The 17,445-nt window shown below is 33.2% G+C and overlaps 1 protein-coding gene across 6 annotated transcripts; it reads left to right on the forward strand.

The window, feature by feature from the left end:
• The first annotated feature begins 7,595 nt into the window (after window positions 1–7,595).
• LOC21391822 lies at window positions 7,596–15,534 on the forward strand. Of its 6 annotated transcripts, none has more exons than XM_024171199.1 (13): window positions 7,596–7,930; window positions 8,642–8,756; window positions 8,954–9,040; window positions 9,161–9,207; window positions 9,685–9,742; window positions 10,167–10,280; window positions 11,077–11,202; window positions 11,358–11,469; window positions 12,577–12,584; window positions 13,194–13,301; window positions 13,567–13,784; window positions 14,195–14,408; window positions 15,221–15,534. In XM_024171199.1, the coding sequence occupies exons 2-13, from the start codon at window positions 8,672–8,674 to the stop codon at window positions 15,271–15,273; spliced, it is 1,230 nt and encodes a 409-aa protein (XP_024026967.1). In that variant the 5' UTR covers window positions 7,596–7,930; window positions 8,642–8,671; the 3' UTR covers window positions 15,274–15,534. The 6 variants fall into 6 exon arrangements, with proteins under 6 accessions (XP_024026967.1, XP_024026970.1, XP_024026969.1 ...); XM_024171202.1 differs by having other exon boundaries at window positions 11,376–11,469; XM_024171201.1 differs by having other exon boundaries at window positions 10,167–10,276; window positions 11,082–11,202.
• The last annotated feature ends 1,911 nt before the right edge of the window (window positions 15,535–17,445 follow it).

Consider the following 17,445-nt stretch of genomic DNA (forward strand, 5'->3'; position numbering starts at 1 on the left):
ATATATATATATATATAACTTACAATTGCTAGGGCCGTAATGGACTCGTTCATCCACCGATTTTCTTCAAGCAAATGACCGATGATTATGCAAGCGCAAAGAAGCGCGACGAAAAGATTCATCGAAACTACAGAAGCGTGATCGTGAGTGGTTAACATTCTCAGCGATTCCGGGAAAAATGAGCCTGATTCCATGGCAATCGATGACAGAATCCAGCGAATTCAACTTCAAAGTCAGCTCTTTTTTTTTGTAACTGATGGCGATTTCTCTCGTCCGCTTGGTTGCTAAGAAAGTGAAAGAAAGCAAATTTCAGCACAGTGAATTAATATTCATTGCACATTGTTCTCGTTTACGACAAACAGACCAAAAGGCAAAATAAAATATCATTCAAAAGATCCGAATGAGAAACCTCTCACTTACTTTTCGTGAATGTTTTGCTTTGCTTCCAAAATCCTCAGACCGGAAATCTCGTTTTCTTTTCCTTCGATTTTCTTGCCAGCCAAACAGAAATGCGATTACGAGCTATCAAAATTCCGGAAATTCCACTACAAATTCATCAACTTGAACTGAAATGCGGGAGCTTAGCTTGAACACTGGTGAGAAAATGTTTGGAGAGAGAATCTGAGTGAGAAGCAGAGACAGAGAGACCGCGAAAGGAATGAATTTATGCCGCTTTTTTGAACTTGGAGAAGAGAAATATGGGCCGTTCGATTTCTCATGATGGTTTTGATTTCTGCTTTTTGTGCCGGTTGTAGGGGATTCCTACCAGTATTCAAGGTCTTTTTTGGAGTTAAATGGTCTGAGAGGCCCACCTTTATGATTATGTCGTCCAACGGAATCCTGCTCACCAATGGCAATCTTTTTTCTTAAAAAAATAATTAATTAATAAAATCAAAAGTATTTAAAAAAAATATTACAAATCTTAAAAGAAACAGAAAAGGCAAGAGGAAGAAATGAAATGAACATTGAAAGTTTAAAAAGTGGAGGGAGGAAAAAAAAAAAAGACAAATACATATATACATGATTATGGTCAAATACACTTTATATAACTCACAAAATGGTTATTGTCAAATACTTATCAATCTTGTATGTTATAGCATGGTGGACTAAGGTTGTGACTTATGAACCTACCCATGTCAAACCATTTACCGCCCTATTTGTTTCAAAGTCATACAACATCTCATTTCAGTCAAATAGTTATAGGTCGTTTGGTTGAAGGTTCAAGGAGTTTAAACTGAAGTTTGAGTTTAAATTAATGTTTATTTTGTAAAAAGTAAAAAGGGGATTTGAATTTTTAATGCAACGTATAAACCCTTAAAATAAAAGGATTTTTATACTCAAATCCTCTTGAGTTATCAAGATTTGAATCAAATTCAAACATCACAATTCAAAACCCGCATAGTTCAAACCCAAAATTTAAACTCACCCTGATTTGAACTCCCTACCAAAGGAACCATATTTTAAATCTGACTAGTTCCTGTTTTATACCTATCCAACAAAATTTTTATTATACTAAAAAATAGTAGCATTAAGGTGGATCAAAAATACATTTATTAAACGAGATATATTGTTAACAAAATATATGCAATTTTGCTATTGTTCTTAAGAGTGTTCTTCTACTACATATTGCTCTTTTCCATGTTAATAGAGAATGAGAAAAATGAAAAATTTATATAGTAGAGTAGAAAAAAATACTTTTACTAGCAATATATGTTTGTGCATTTTTTTTTTCTTTTAATGCGATTTTGATATGTTTAGTAATTCAATTTCGCGAAGCCTAATTATACTATAAACCTTTAAGACCTTGTTAAGGCCATTCTTAAAAGAGATTGGGAAAGAAATGAGACATAATGTAAACAGGGTTGAGAGGTGTAAATTACCCTGTATTCTTTTTTTGTATGGTTATAAATTTGAAACTGCAAAGCGTAATTAGCTCTGTGGTTGTAGACATAACTTAACGGTAATTTTATACTTAACTTTATTATAAAGCAACAAGTTTATCTCCCAAGCTCAAATTCAAAAAAAGTGTCATTAATATTTTTCAACCTTAGACATAGTCAATATAACATCGAAATAAAAAAAAACTGACAAAACTGACAAAAATTAAATCTAAACAATTCAAAACAAGATCCTATCAGTCGAAGTTTTTTTTTTTTTTTTCATACCCTAATAATGTATAATTCTCGTGTATACAAAACTCAAAGAGAGGAATCTCAAAAGCACCTTATTCTAGTCTTATTTTCAATTAGTAATTGCTTTGAATACCATGGAATAGTAAGGGAATCAAATTGGGGTCAGCCATGGCTAAGCAGTGAAAGCAAGCACCATTCGCCCCAAATTGGTTCCCCACTTAGAAAAAGCCTGTATTTTGCAGGGGGTGATTTGTACGGCCACTATGATAGTCTCCATAGAAGCTCATATTTGTTTGGGAATAAATTGTAGTCCAAAGGGAGTACGGATACTCTGGGATATATAATTTTAAGATCTGTTTAGTTTGTTAATTTAAATTTTTAATTTGAATTAAAATATAATTTTATGTGAAAAATTTTTATTATAATGAAAAAAATTAAATATAATTATTTTTAAAATTTTTTATTATATTAAAACTCAAATTATAAACTCAAATCAATAAAATTTGGTTGTGTGAAGCACTCTTTGTGCATATTCTAGGCTGCAAGGCCATCATTACTGCTTGGCTTAATCCCGACAAGTCTAAATGGGTTTTGTAGACATAATTTGTGGGGTCAGCGTATATGAATCTGATGGTCCACATCATCACCAATCTATCGCCACGTGGCTGCGCACGTTGGTGGGGTCCCCAATTCTAATGAATGTTAATGTTTTTGCAAAATGCTAAACAGTGCTTACATTATTTTCTTTTTGCTTGTGAGTTAGTCCGGAGAAGGAACGACCAGTATTGGCATGTCTCCCTCAGATTTTGACAGAATTATTCGTTGATGCCCCACAAACAGAACCTACCCTTCATACGAAGAGCACATCAGCACGACGCCGTGTGTAATGGCGTAGCGATAATAAGAGAACGTTTGATATTTGAATTCGTGTCATAATTTAAATTATAATTTATAGTTTGTTATAGTATTTTTTTTTATAAAAAAAACATAAACCGAGAATGGTTCTAAATCCGTGAACTAAACGTCCACTAAAGTACTTTAATGGATTTGTGGTTGCAAGTTTGATTAGGATCTCATTCATTTTACCAATTCGACCTTTTAATTTCAGTTTTTTTACAGTTAAATGCTTTCTCAAAAAATCACATTTAACTTTTTCTATCACCGTGAAAAACTCTCACATAAAATCACATCTCAACTCGAATCCGCAAACTGAACGAGACATTAATTACTCTTAAAAATATATTAAATATAAAGACTTATTTCCTACCAGTTTAGTATTCCATTTAGAAAGTGCTTATATATATATATATATATATTTTTTTTTTTTTTTTTTCAACACCACTAGAGCTAACCTCGATTAAAACTTGTACAAATAGACAATATTTAACTAACCTTAAAATGTTATAAAGTATTAGATGCTTAACATTTGTAACGTTAATACATTATGCCACGATCATATGTAGTAGATACTAGGAGATAGGACATGACCATTTTTTGTTGGACAAAATTCAGGTCACAACAATTAGAAAGAAAACATACTTGAAATTGTTATTTATCACTACTAGTAATGTACTATTACTTGAGACAATAAAAAAACATATATCACGTGACAACAAATAGTAACAATTAAGTTTCATACTATTATGTAACAATTCTATATGTAAACATGTATGTTGTGATTGTATTGCCAATATTTCTCAAAAGACTTTTGTGTAATAAATAGTTGTAAGTTGTAAACTTAACAATACTCTCTTTTAAGTTTTGTCTTATGATGTGGGCCCTATTGTTTGTTTAAGTGGCGCCCTTTAGTTTACCACTAAACCAAAGCACCAAATCTTGATTAATTTGGTTTTGCCAACCTTCTCGCATGGATGGCCTTATGATATTGTCCATATTGTGTTGAGCATTTTTTTTTTTTTTTTTTTTTTACTTTTTGGCTACGTCATGGTTGAACGTGTATGTCCTAATCCCTACAACGTGTTTCCATAACTATCATTGAATGGTTGTGATATAGCTCGAGATTAGTTAAAAAATGACAGATAATAACAATAAAATTCAGGTGTGTCGGCTTTGTATTGGTGGAAACTAGTTTTATGGGCCCCACCATTGTCCCACAAATCAAGGGCCTTTCCAATTGCCATAGGTCAACAAGGGAAAAACTAATTTTGAACGAGGAGTTTTTGTCACGTATAATATACTTGTGACATAACATTATTCACTTGTTACTATAAATGGGAGATCAAGAGGGTTTCACATTGTCATGAGTATCAATATTATAGTATTTTATGAGTATTTTTCTTTTTCTTTTTCTTTTTTTTTTACGTAAACAAGGGAATTTTTTTTATGGTATGTATGATGTATCGATAGGTCATATATTTTTTAACCATTGGATCTGCACATTCTTTAATTTTTACGTGATTTTGTGTAGATCTAACGAACAAAAAAGTTAGTCTACTGGTATGTTGGCGTACCGAAAAAGGAGGAGGAATTTTTTTTTCTTTTTTTTTTTAGTGTTTTCTTTTTCTGGTTTGTATAATGCTCGATTGTTGACTTGTCATGAGAAACCATACACGCACTATGTTGAATGATAGTGGAAAATTTTCATGCTAAGTGGTGAGTTTTATATCAACTACATTATAAAGAGAATATACTTCAAAAAAGTTTAACTATTTTCATCTTATGTCTTTGACTAACCAATTAAGAAAAGGGCATGTGCACAAAGAATCCAAATTTTATATTTTTATGTTCTTTTCTTGAAAATATGTATTATTTTTTTTATTATACAAAATGGAGAACAGGCCACTGCTACTCCACTATTATACTATACCGTTCAATATAATTTTTTTCTTCTATAACACGAATCCTTTAATTTTAATTTATATTTGTTTATGTGTATATGATCACATGAATTTTTAACGAGTCAAGTAAACCATCCACTTATAATTCTGAAAATTTATTGCTTGACGAATATAAGAGTCTGTTTAGTTCGTTAATTCGAGTTGAGATGTGACTTTATGTGAGAGCTTTTTACTGTAGTAAAAAAATTAGATGTGACTATTTCTGATAGTTTTTTATTGTAACAAAACTCGAATCGGTAAAATGACCGGGGCCTAAAACTAATAAGAAGTTGCTGATTTTTTACATGGTCAATGTCCAAATCAGACGTTCGTTGTAATTTCCCCAATAGGAAAAGGAGACCAATATTTTGTACAGTCACATCGTTTCGTACCAATAAGGAAAAATGTTCATATATGTAAAACGAACGATGTTAATAATCCATGTAGATTGGTATATCATGCAAATATTATTTAATCCATTTCAATACACAATATTTATTAATCAATTTCTTTCACTTACCTAACGTTTGGTTCATGAATTCAAACTCATAATTCAGAACTATTCTTAATTTATGTGTGTTTTTTATAAGAGAAAATATTATAATAAACTACAAATTATAATCTGAACTATGACACGAATCAAGGCACACTTATTACTCTCTAAATTCTAACCAATTATGATGATACGTCAAAGTTTGATTCATGAGACAGAAAACGACACAGGAAAAACAGGTCCACAAGGTTCGTGAACAACATGCAATGATTTTTTAATGCGGCCCAGAATACTAAGTCCAACTAGCGTCAGGCCGAGTCCACAACTGTTTCGAGAAAATTTGAGATATGGCCCTTAGTTATTCTCTTTAAATTTGAGCGGACAAAATTGTTGAAATTATCATTAAAGAGTGAATTTTTATTTTTTATTAATATAATTACTTAATTAAAAAAGAAAAAATTTCAATTTATACACTCTAAAAGGTATTTATCTCATTTTCTTTTTTAACATATATACTAAAATTGTCCCTCGCTTAAGTTAATATGAAAGACAATTATAAGAAATTACCAGGCTTATAAAAAAAATTAACCGGAATTTGAAAGAAATTAAAAAAAGGTCTGAATTTATGGAAAATTTTAAAAATGGCGGAATGGCCTTTTGATTGGCGCCGATGTCGCGACCGGCCATCATCTCCCAGGACTTCCATGGCTTCATCACGAACTCCTCAGGACTCGTTTCCCTTCATTTTAAGTCTTGATATAGCTGTCATGACAAAGTAGTTGTTAGAACCATAAACTCCATCGTAACGGATTGGAACTCAAGTGAGTGGAGTAGCTCACTCTTTTATAAACCCATTATCGCTCTCATTTATTGTTAATGTGAAACTTTGTTCACATTTTTAATAGTAGTGACAACAATTTCATTTATTATGTTTACAATTTACTTATCTATTTGAGATGTGAAATTAAAAATAATCTAATTCCTCTTTATATGATTTACTATATTTCTGAATGAAAATAACTTAATCACTATTTCTTTTAAATTATTAAATAATTATTGATAATATGATAAACAAATTTGACATTCGTGATTTTTGTTTTTCGACAATCAATGTCAAGTAGCGCTAAGATTAACAATCTTCTTTCTCATTCCTCATTGTGTGAAGCCCGCCTAACTATCATTAATGATTTTTTAAGTAAACACATCGCAATGTCATTACTTTTAACCCTTTTAGGGCACGTTTACCACGTATGAATTATTCGGACTGCATTAAGAATAGATACTAAATCCCACATGTTTTTCTATATATATGTAATAATATTATATTCTTCAATATCTCTTCCTCGATACATAATATTACATGTAAAAAGAAACACACAAAAAAATTGTCAATTACCTGATTACTAGATCCACACTGCTTGAAAATCAAAATTGTCAATAGATATTCTTTATATTCTTTTCGGTCTTCAATTTTTCTTCCTCATAAACCAACCAAACCAATCAAAATTGACACGCAATCCTATAATTTACTATTATTCATAATTATATAAGTAAAAAAGAAAAGAAAATGCAACATAAAAGTGCGTTTGGAATTGATTTTTGTTTGTTTTTGAAAACGTTTTTGCATATATTTTAAGACATGAAAATAAGAATGGTCTGCAAATTATGTTTGTTTGGTAAATATTTTGAAAATGAAAACGAAAACAAAAAATAGTGATAATGGTTTTTGTGAAAGAATTAGAAAACAGTTGGAAGTTATTTTCTCTTTTCTGTTTTTATATTCTAGTATTTATCAACAATATTACAATACATTAATTGATAATTACAACCAAACATGATTTCACTTTTTATTATACTCAAAATAATATCTTAAAAAATCAACAAAACACAATTTTAGAATCTCATTTTTGTATTAAAAACGAAAAATTATTTTAAAAATATTACCAAACAGTCAAATTACATGTTAGTTAATAATCTATGGATTATTTTTCTCTTTTTAATGAGAGAAGCTAGTTTTTAATTTGTTGATTTGGATACCACGTGCGAGTCACGTGCTAGCAGTTGCAGTTGAGCACTCAAACGCATGGGTATATATATCTCAAAAAAAAAAAGAAAAAAGAAAGGCCAATTCAGAATCAGCAAAGCAGAACAAGGCCTTCCATTTTTAGCTTTGCCACCTCTCCCTATCTTTCTCTCTCCTCTTCCTGAGGAGAGAAGAAAAGGAGAGACACACTCTCTCCTTCCCCGTAATTCTGTCTCTTTTGTCGCTCCGAGAAAAGCTCCCGGATTCTCTCTCTAGCTTCTCTCTTAGGGTTTTCCGGTTCCGCCATTGCCGAGCTTCTTCGTTAATCCTCATTCTCGCATTCTTTCTGCGGGCGCTGCGCCGAGATCCGTGGCCGTTCGAATTCTCGCATTCTCTCACTTTGGTTTAGGGCTTTTATCGCGAGAAAATTTGTATAGAGATTAAGGTTGGTGCCTTCGGTTGATTTTGATTTCGATTTTGATTTTCTGATTGAATTTTTTGTTGATGTGTTAAACGCGGGTTTGCATTGTGTCTAAAGCTTATGTTCTTTTTTTAGGGTTTGGTTTGGATTAGATAAGAAATGACGAGTGTATTGGTTTGATAATAATTTGATGGATTTGATTGTTTTTCCCATATTGTTTTTGAGAATACTGAGGAATTTTGTGTTTCTGTCGAATTGCATGAGTGTAGGAACTGCTTGAATTGTTCTGGAAAATGTAGTTTATGCAGTCAATAAACATGCAATCTTTCTGCTTAGTTTTTACTTGAATTGTGATATTAATTCTTGCATTCTCTATTTCATCCATTAATTTTCAGCAAAAAGCTGTTAAGAGGCTGTATTGCCTTGCTTCTTTGTTCAACCTTCTTTTTCTGGTTCAATTCTTCGTTGTACTGTGATTTCTTGGTAGGTTAGTTGATCATGTTCTCTTTTCTTTTTTCTTTTTTTTTTGGGCCAAACAAAAATCATATTCGATTTGTTTTGTATAGTGACTTTTTTCTATTAAAGATTTGTTCAAGAATCCACTCCTTTACTTACCATATTAGGGAACGCTCAAGGATAAGTAAACAAGTTATTGTATGTCTGTAAAGGCAGTGTTTTTGTTGTATCAGTTATGTTCTAGTTTTAATGTCCTAAAGCTGATTTTGCTGAATTTAGCTAACAGATATTCAGATATACGACTATCAAATGGTATGCCCACTTGGAAATGGGAGGATGGCGGCGATGGCAAGGCTTTTGGCATCAGGGAGTTTCTCACAAAGTATAGTAGCCGGTATATATATTATATCCAAAGTCCTGTGTGGGCTGGCTTTCTATTTAGTCGTTACTTGTTAATTGTTAAGGGAGAGGTAGGAAGGGAGATTTTTGTTGCCCGCACTTTGTAACTATTCTTTTGAGATGTAAGCTTCTTTACCACCATTCATCTGTTAAGTCGCATGTTATTTTATTTTAATTTTTTTTTTTCAACAGAGGAAGTTGGCCATCAGAAATTAGCTGCTCAATTGATATTCAGGGAATTAAGCGAGGCAGATGAACCAAATTTGCTTGATGAAGAAGGTGTTTATTTTATTTTATTTTATTTTATTTAATACAAAAGCTATAGCGGCCACAATAATGTTTAATAAACCAGGCGGTGACTAATGCCAATTACTTGTTTGTTTTTGTTTGTCTATGCAGATATGCATGTCTTCGGTGTAAAGCCTATGGCTGATCCTTTGCATTTGGTAAGATTATAGTTTAGACTGGTGTTGTCAATTCTTTTGATACTAATCCGCATGTGTATTATTTGTGTGAATGTTTGGTTCTGTGGATTTAGCCTTGTCAAGTGATAACTGCCGCAGTTGGCTTATTTAATTGCTATTTTCTATAGGAAAAGTACCCTTTGCTTGCATGTATACTTTTAGTAATCTTTACAAGTTACTATCTTTTATAATTATCTATATCCTTAGTAAGCACAAGATGAAGTTGTTATTATTACTTCTTCTTGAGGTTGTGCCTTTCTTTGGTTGTTTTTGGTACCGCATTGACAAGTATAAAGAATCTGCCTTCACCTGAACAGATCGCTGATATTATGGGAAAAACATCTTTTAAATGATCTATGTAACCATCGCTTTCTTTCAATGTGTTAAATGCTTGGATTTGCACGCACGGGCTAAGTAACCATCACTTTATCTATCTGATTGTTTCATATTAATGTGAAGGTTTGCTGCAATACTTGTAAGAAACCAGTCAAGACTAGTCAATACGCAGCTCATGCAGGTTTGAAGGGGTTTTCAATCATTTCTTAGTTGTCACTATGTTAAATGTAATATTTTTTCAAAATATCTCCAGTAATGTATTTCTTTTTTCATATTTGAATTTTAGAACCACAGTCAAAACTTCATTTGGAATTTTATCATCCAAGTTCTCTTTTTTTTCGTAGCTCCGAATTGGAATTCATTTAAGTTTATGTGAGTACCCATGTGTTCAATCCAAGATATTGTGCCTTTTTTGGGACCTGATTTTTAATTGACACGGACTTCATCACCGTTTATATTGGTCTACACGTCATGGTCACGCACTGGTTGCCAGTTTTATTTGATTCGAGCTATAATTTTCATCAGTCTTGGGGTCCCCTTTTTTTTTTTTTTTTTTTTTTTTTCATGTCTTGTGCTAGTGTTCTGCTGAAACTAAATCTTTGCAGAACTTTGTACGATCTTAAAGTCTAAAGGCGAACTCATACTGGGCATTGATGGCGATGTGAGGCAACGGAAACCTATGAGGAAGGAGAGGAAAAAGTCACTATCTGTTTATGTTAGTATCCTTTTATATTTCATTTTTATGTTAGATTTCCTTCGTTTACTTCATGTTTTGTGGTATGCTTCCTGTCAAGGTTTAAAATCGCGCAATTGGACTGAGGCATTTTCTTTTTGTGGGGCAAGGTGTAGGCCTCAAGGCGTTTTGAGGTGTAAGCCTCAATTTTTTAATATATATATATATATATATCATGGAATTAATATTTTGTCACTTTCACAAACCATATATCCTGTTATTAAGAAGTAATAGTTTTTATTATTTAACTGAGAACATTAGTTTAATAAGAAAAAGACTTAACCAGCCTGTAGAAATAGATGTAATTTCAGCAGGTAGTGGCAGCACTCCTCCTTTTCTATAGGGTTTCAATCGGATTTAGTAGTTTTGTCTAAGAAAAAACCAGTTTTTGGGCTCATTTTTTTGCTGATTTCACTTATTTGGGCTTTGGGCCTTTTAATCTACTTCAGCCCAATAGAATATGAACAAAAAATACACGACATGTTGGCCTCAGATTATGCCTTGAGGCTAGCCTCAAGGCCTGCCTCAGTTGGCAGAGGCGTACGCCTCTTATTTGCGATTTGTGAACACCTCTTGCTGAGGCGTGCCAATTGATTGCTCAATTTTAAACACTGCTTCCCATTAAATTAAACTTTTTTGGCCCTATATATATCTATATATTTATATCAACACAAAAGCTTTTAACCCTTTTTTTCAAAGGAAACAAAAAACTGAAAGGTCTAACCTTATGCTCCATTTCTATGGCTGCTCTAGCCCTTGTCTTAGACTTTAACCTATCTTAGACCAGGCTATGTCGATTGAGGAGTTCCAGAGGTCTGAATCGGTAAATGCGGATGATACTGCTATTGCCGAATCCCAATTGGATAGGAAGATTGGTATAAACTCTTCCTGTCTTATGGAGGCAAAAAGTAATTCTCTATTGCTCTTTTTGTGTTGTTTCGGATGATTACGTTTCCTCACATTAGTTTCTTTTATCTATTGTGTTTCCTCTTGTTTGAGGTTTGCTGTTGTATTAAGAATTCTTCCATATTCAGCTTTTGTGATTGCTTTGCTATCTCCTTAGGGAATTCTTCTTATGTAGATGTAAAAAGTTTGATGGATGGCTCAGGAGTTGGTCTTGGAAATATTGACAACTTAGCCAGTGTGATGCCTCGACCGACAAAACGCACTAAATTGTATGCTTTTCCCATTTTCTTCCCATTACTTCTCTTTGAAATTTAATTATATGCATACCTGTATGTAATGGTTTGGAGTTTTATTGCGCACCAATGCTTCATTTCTGGCCTTTAGTGTTGTCTCTTGCAATTTTTGTTGCTTTTTATCTCATGTCCAATCAGTGATTACTCTGTTTTCATTTAGGAATTTTCACGCAAAAGATATAGGAAACTTTGTCGATTGCATATTGAGTGATTTAGAGAATAATTTTGGATAGTTGGTGGATGCCCTCAAATATCCCACTCATATGTTCTTCACCGGGTAGAAAAAACCCGGTATAATATAATGTTTAGGCAATGTTAGCTTAGGAGTTAGGTCAATGCTTTATCTCTTGTCTGTTCTCCATTGATATATGCTTCCCTTTTTAGCTTCGTATGACGAGTAAAGGTGGTTGTTGTCTCTGTTAAATGCCTAAAGTGGAAAGTAATTCATTTTGAGACCTTTTTAATATATATATATATATATATATATGTTGTTGAAGGGTTATTAGCACCTCTTGTCCCTGAACTATGCGCATTGTGATACTTTAGTAAACTTTCCTTTTTTTTTTTGGTAGATTACTCCTTGAACTTTTTTTAAGAGTTTTAGTCCCTAATACTAAAATTATCGAGGTATTTCTGAAATTTAATGGAGTTAGTCACAATAGCATAATAACTGAAAATTTTAATAGGTACATTAAGTGCAAAATGTTCTAGTTTTCAAGGGTTTTAACATCAATGAAGAGAACCTTTTGCCCTTAATATTGCTATTTCCATAAGATTTCAAGTTATTACTTGATGAGAACATGATCAGTTGATTACCTTTTTTCAATATAGATTTTCACCATCATGGTGTCCAAAAACAAAAGTTCAGAGTAATTTTCCGATAAATGTTTAGGAATTAAAGTGTTATAAAGCACATAGTTCAGGGTTAACAATGCTAATAACCCGAATATGGTAGTTTGGTGCAAATATTTAGTCAAAATCCTTTGAGTTGTTTCTTTTAAATCCTGTTGCCAGATTTTTGTTTTTTCACCTTTTGTTCCCATTGTGATGTAAATCCCCTCCCTTTTCTTTTCCTTCTTGTAGGATAGCAGGTGAGTTGCCACCACTATCTGATCATCTACGAATACGGCATCTGTTGTCTCAAAAATAATAAGTACTCGGGATATGAGGCCAAATTTTAAATTTATTAACTTTGGTACATAGAATGTTCGTGGAATTGCTTAGCTGATGGATAGACTATAGTGTCAAAATCATAATACAAGGGGAAATAGATCAATGGAAGTTGTTTTCTCAAGTCAATTGCACACCAACCTTTTGAGAGAATTGATGAATTGACCCGGAAGACTAAAGTCATGAGAATCTTACCCCGTGCAAGTCTATGTACTTATGCAACCAGTTGCCCACCTCAATGGATTCCATAGGGGCACAAAAATACATGAATTTATAGTTACTGGCTGATTTGATTTTGTTTAGCCTACACATTATGTTTTTATATGGAGATGTGATCTCCCAACAAAGAATCCCTGCAAGTATCCCATCTCTTATTTAAGTTGAAAGTAGCTCTCTGGAAAGGAAAGGAATAACCTAAAAATGTGTTATTTATTCATAAATGTCGTCATCTTTATAAATACATATTTGTTGACCCTTAGTGCTGTTTTTGAATGAATTGTTAATGTGTAGGACTTGATGTATGTCTTCAGGTCAGACATCTCCAAAAGCATCCATTTCTGAGAGTGAAATTCCTAATGATAGTGGTGCTGGATTTAAGAAGCATGAGCAAGTCCTTGGATGCTGCGTCCCAATACAAGGTATACTTAAAAATGTGTAAATTTTCTCCAAGTTTGTCTTTTGGCCTATCTATAGTTGATTGTGACGTCATGTTAAACATGAAGTGTCTAATGAATCATTTCCTATTGAAAGCGAGCATTACTCCTGAGCTGTCAATTATGAATGGCCTTTTTTTAATTTTATTTTATTTTTTTTTCCTGCACCCTATGTTGTAGTTTGTCTTCATTTTGCTTTTGTTTTACAATCACAATATTCAAGATCGATTATTGTGATATACTCAATCAGATGTTCCGCTTCCGCTTGCTACCAAAATTTATTACTCTCAAAGAAACAATCGTCTTCGGTCTGCACTTTGTCATCTTTATTATGAGGCAGAGGCAACAACTAAGGAGTTCTGCAGTGACAGTGTGAAAACGAAGTTATCAAATGAAAACATGTACCCAACACAGGTGTCATCACAGGACATGTTACCCACACAAATGAACAACGCAGTTAACAACGAGGTTTGCATGCTTTCTTTTTCATCTTTTTCATCATTACTAGCTTATTGCTTTGCAATAGAAAGTAGTTATCTCTGATGTCTACAAATTCTGAGACTTTTTAAGTTGGGCCTTGTACAAGAACTTTCTCTGTTTTCATTTGTTGATGTTGTAAGTCTTGAGGTGAAATGAGCTTGCCCGTATGTCATACAGTGGCATTCACTCACAGTCGTTGCCATGTTTCATCTAGCTCTTGAACTGTGAGCACTGTGGTTAGTGCCATGGGTGTCATTTGTTTATCAAATGGTTCTACTAAGGATTAAGTGCGTCTGGTTTGCTTCTATTGAATACTAAATGTTTCTCCTGCTACTTGCCCCAATCATTTCGTTAAAAAATGAATTATTTGAAGTTATCATTTTTTCCTTGTGAAACAGAGGGACTCACTTTCTCTGCCTTCTGTGCAAAATCCTGATCAAATTCTTGCACAAAGTTCAGAAGTGTGCTTGGGTACATCTGGAGTTTGCTTGCCTCCTAGTGACTTCTCAAAGCAATTTCCTGTTGATAATGTCCAAAGGCTGCAGGTCGCTCCTGTTGGTTTAGCAAGGAACACATACCTTTCCAAACCTTTCTCATTTGCGACCAGTTCAGGTGTTCCTTTATGGCATGTTTATTGTCGTTATACTATTCAAATTTGAATTGCTGGCTAAGACTTTTTTTTGGTAGAATTGCTGGTTAAGACTTAAGTATATGATGGCTGTGCTTAAAAAACTGGGAAGTCATGTAGCTTGTTCTTTACAGTAGAAAAACTAGTAGAGGCCATACGTTTCTGTTGAGACCACTCCAATATGCAGTTACTATTTCTACATTCTCTGACTTATATATTATTCAAAAGTACTTTTTCGCTTTAATATAACTTAAGAACCATAACATGTTCAAATTTGATGTGTAGACACAAGAACAGCTGTTTACTTTACCATTGTTTTCTTCCTACTTATTTATTATTCTGAAGTGCCTTTTCACTTTAGAGGGAGAGGGAGAGGGACCGCTTTCTAATTTCTATTTGATACTTTAGAACATGACAACCACACACTCGCCTACGTGTAGTTTTTCTTTTGGCAACCTGACAGAAAATTGTTTTTCAGCATTTGAGTATGTAAGGACAAGGATGCTAAAGGTTTAATTTTCTATTGCTAACTTATAAAATATGTTTGATAATATTTATATTTTATAAGAGTGATGTATGCGTGTGTTTCTCTCGAATTGCTGGAGTTGCCTTGTTTGTCTTCGTTTGGCTGTATATCAATGTAGTTGTCTTTGTATTACTAGTTGGTGACAAAAGACAAAACAATCCACTGATATCCTGCTTTTAGTATCCATAAACTCAGTTTCTTGTTTTCTTTCCCTTTGCACTTTGGTCAAATTACCTTGAAGATGATTGGGTTATGTCTTTGATTTTGTAGGACAACCGCTTGGTGCAGCTCAGCAGCAAAATGGTAGTGTTTCTGTTCTATAAGAGCTTAGGTGGGATTTTTTGTTTTGATGGAGGAAGATGTAATTAACCCAATACGTGAGGTTAGGTCTTAGGATCCCTTTTTGATATTGACCAAGGTCCAAGTAATTCGTTCAATTTGTTCATTCCGCCCGTCTTCGCTATAGCTGAGTACCGGCCTCTGTTTATAGTCCTTCAATGAAGGAAGAATCTTTCGATTGCTGAGCCTGAGGGTAAAATTGTAGTTTGAATAGTTGTATATCTGACTTCTGTACATATATAAATTCCACCTTTAAAAATTACTGGAATTTTTTTGGTAATGAGTTTGCTTCAATTCTTTTTCTTTTTCTTAGCATTGTGACAATTATTACAGTTTTGTGAGTTTAGATCAGTTTAGGCTGCACAAGATCTCTCCAAGAGGAGAACATGTCCTTGGTAAAGTCTTGGCAAGTTTCCATCTTGATGGAGAAGCTGGGACCCCTATTCACACAGTTTTTCTTCTCTCCTATATGGGCAGGCTGGGACACATTTAAGGCTATTCTGACTCAGCAACACATGGGATCACACCTGGCTTTTTAGTATTCTTATTTCCACATCAAAGATAAATTTCCTAAAAAAAGCAAAACTCACTAGTGAATAGTTACTTTTTGTTAATGTTCCTAAGTTTCTGTTTTTCCTTCTGAAAAATATGTCTCAATTCGTGGCCCGAACTTTGCTGTTTCCCATATGTTCATGGAAAAGAAACACTAAAAAAGAAAATAAACAAATTATCTTTTTGTTATGTGGATTTAAGAATATTATAGACTTGATCTTCTATTAGTAAGGGAAATAAATTTTAATTTCACTCAAATATGTCTCCTTTTGCTGTGGTTATTGAGGGTGTGTTAGGTGGATGGAAGCTTGTCTCTCCAATTCAATGACAACCCAAGTGGCAGTTTTCCGCAAGTGGGACCTAGTAAGTTGCCATTAGCAATTATGACAATTAGAGTGGCATGAGACTAACATGTGATAGCAACAGATTATGACACCCGCTTTATCCTTGTTCTGTGGGAATGGAAATTTATTGATATCCAGAACTCGCTTGTTTCTTGATGAGCATTTTTCGCTAGTTGTGATTAAAACATCTACTATTGCTGTTAGATGTGACTTGATAAATCGTGGATTGTTGTCATGTCTTTTATCATATTGATCATCTTGCCGGTATTACTTGTTATGGGATAAATAATATTCTGGGGATACGGTGACAATTTTTAATTTTTTCTAAATTCAAGGGAATTAGGGATTGAAGCATCTTCATGCTTTATGGAATTTGTCTTAGTAATTTACTAATTGGATTATATATATATATATATATATATGGAATTTGTCTTTTTCTTTGTCTTCATGTGTGAAATTACTTCACGTCTCTGCATAATTCTTTACTATTTGCTTCTGGCGGGACATAATATATCCATCCCTACTGATGCAAAAATTCCCACTTAAGGCAGTTATCTGTCGACATGTAGTTGTGATCGGATTTACTCGAGTATCAGTTGTGGAATTAGATTACATATATATGGTTATGTTCCTTATCTCTACATAATGATTTAAAAAAAAGAAAGAAAAAAGAAAAAGTGAGAAAATTGTGACAACTATGTGTGATTCTCCTAAACCTTCAACATGTGAAAGGTTAACTAAAACTACAACAAAATTGTTTGGAGAAGTTGATGTATTTTAGGTTTTGTGCTTTCCTGCTTGATTCTGTAAAGTTGGGGCAAGTTGATGTTATAGATGCATTTTCATCCCTCTGATAGAACCATAATATCAGCAACATCATTTAACAATGTTCTTTTTCTGCTTTGAATATAAAACAATATTCATATGGTTTCTTCATGTTAAGAGTTTTAACACAGTCAGACAGCTCTTTTCCTCTTTGAAATGTCATATGGTTCATGTGAGAAAACTAGAAATAATACTGTAGTGAGCATTTTAAACTGTTAGGAATTTTAATCAATTTAGGAAGATTCCTGGGTATTCACTATTGACTCACAAAACAGCACATGCGAATTGGCTATTATTCTAGTTGGGCCTGCTGTAATGTTTTTGTCATCTCTCTCTCTCTCTCTCTCTCTCTCAGCATGATAAAAGAGTCAAGAGATGATAGCTCCTAAACAAAAAGGCCATGTGGAGAAAATATTCCTTTCTTTCAGGTCGAGG

This window comes from Morus notabilis, unplaced genomic scaffold (genome assembly GCF_000414095.1).
Source record: "Morus notabilis unplaced genomic scaffold, ASM41409v2 Scaffold398, whole genome shotgun sequence".
Lineage (NCBI taxonomy): Eukaryota > Viridiplantae > Streptophyta > Magnoliopsida > Rosales > Moraceae > Morus > Morus notabilis.

What these genes read in the sequence shown, in the direction of transcription:
- LOC21391822 (XM_024171199.1), top strand. Translation starts at nt 8,672, where the DNA reads ATGGTATGCCCACTTGGAAATGGGAGGATGGCGGCGATGGCAAGGCTT. An exon ending in CTCACAAAGTATAGTAGCCG is followed by an intron (nt 8,757 to 8,953) that starts GTATATATATTA and finishes TTTTTTCAACAG; the next exon opens with AGGAAGTTGGCCATCAGAAA. An exon ending in GTCACTATCTGTTTATGTTA is followed by an intron (nt 10,281 to 11,076) that starts GTATCCTTTTAT and finishes AACCTATCTTAG; the next exon opens with ACCAGGCTATGTCGATTGAG.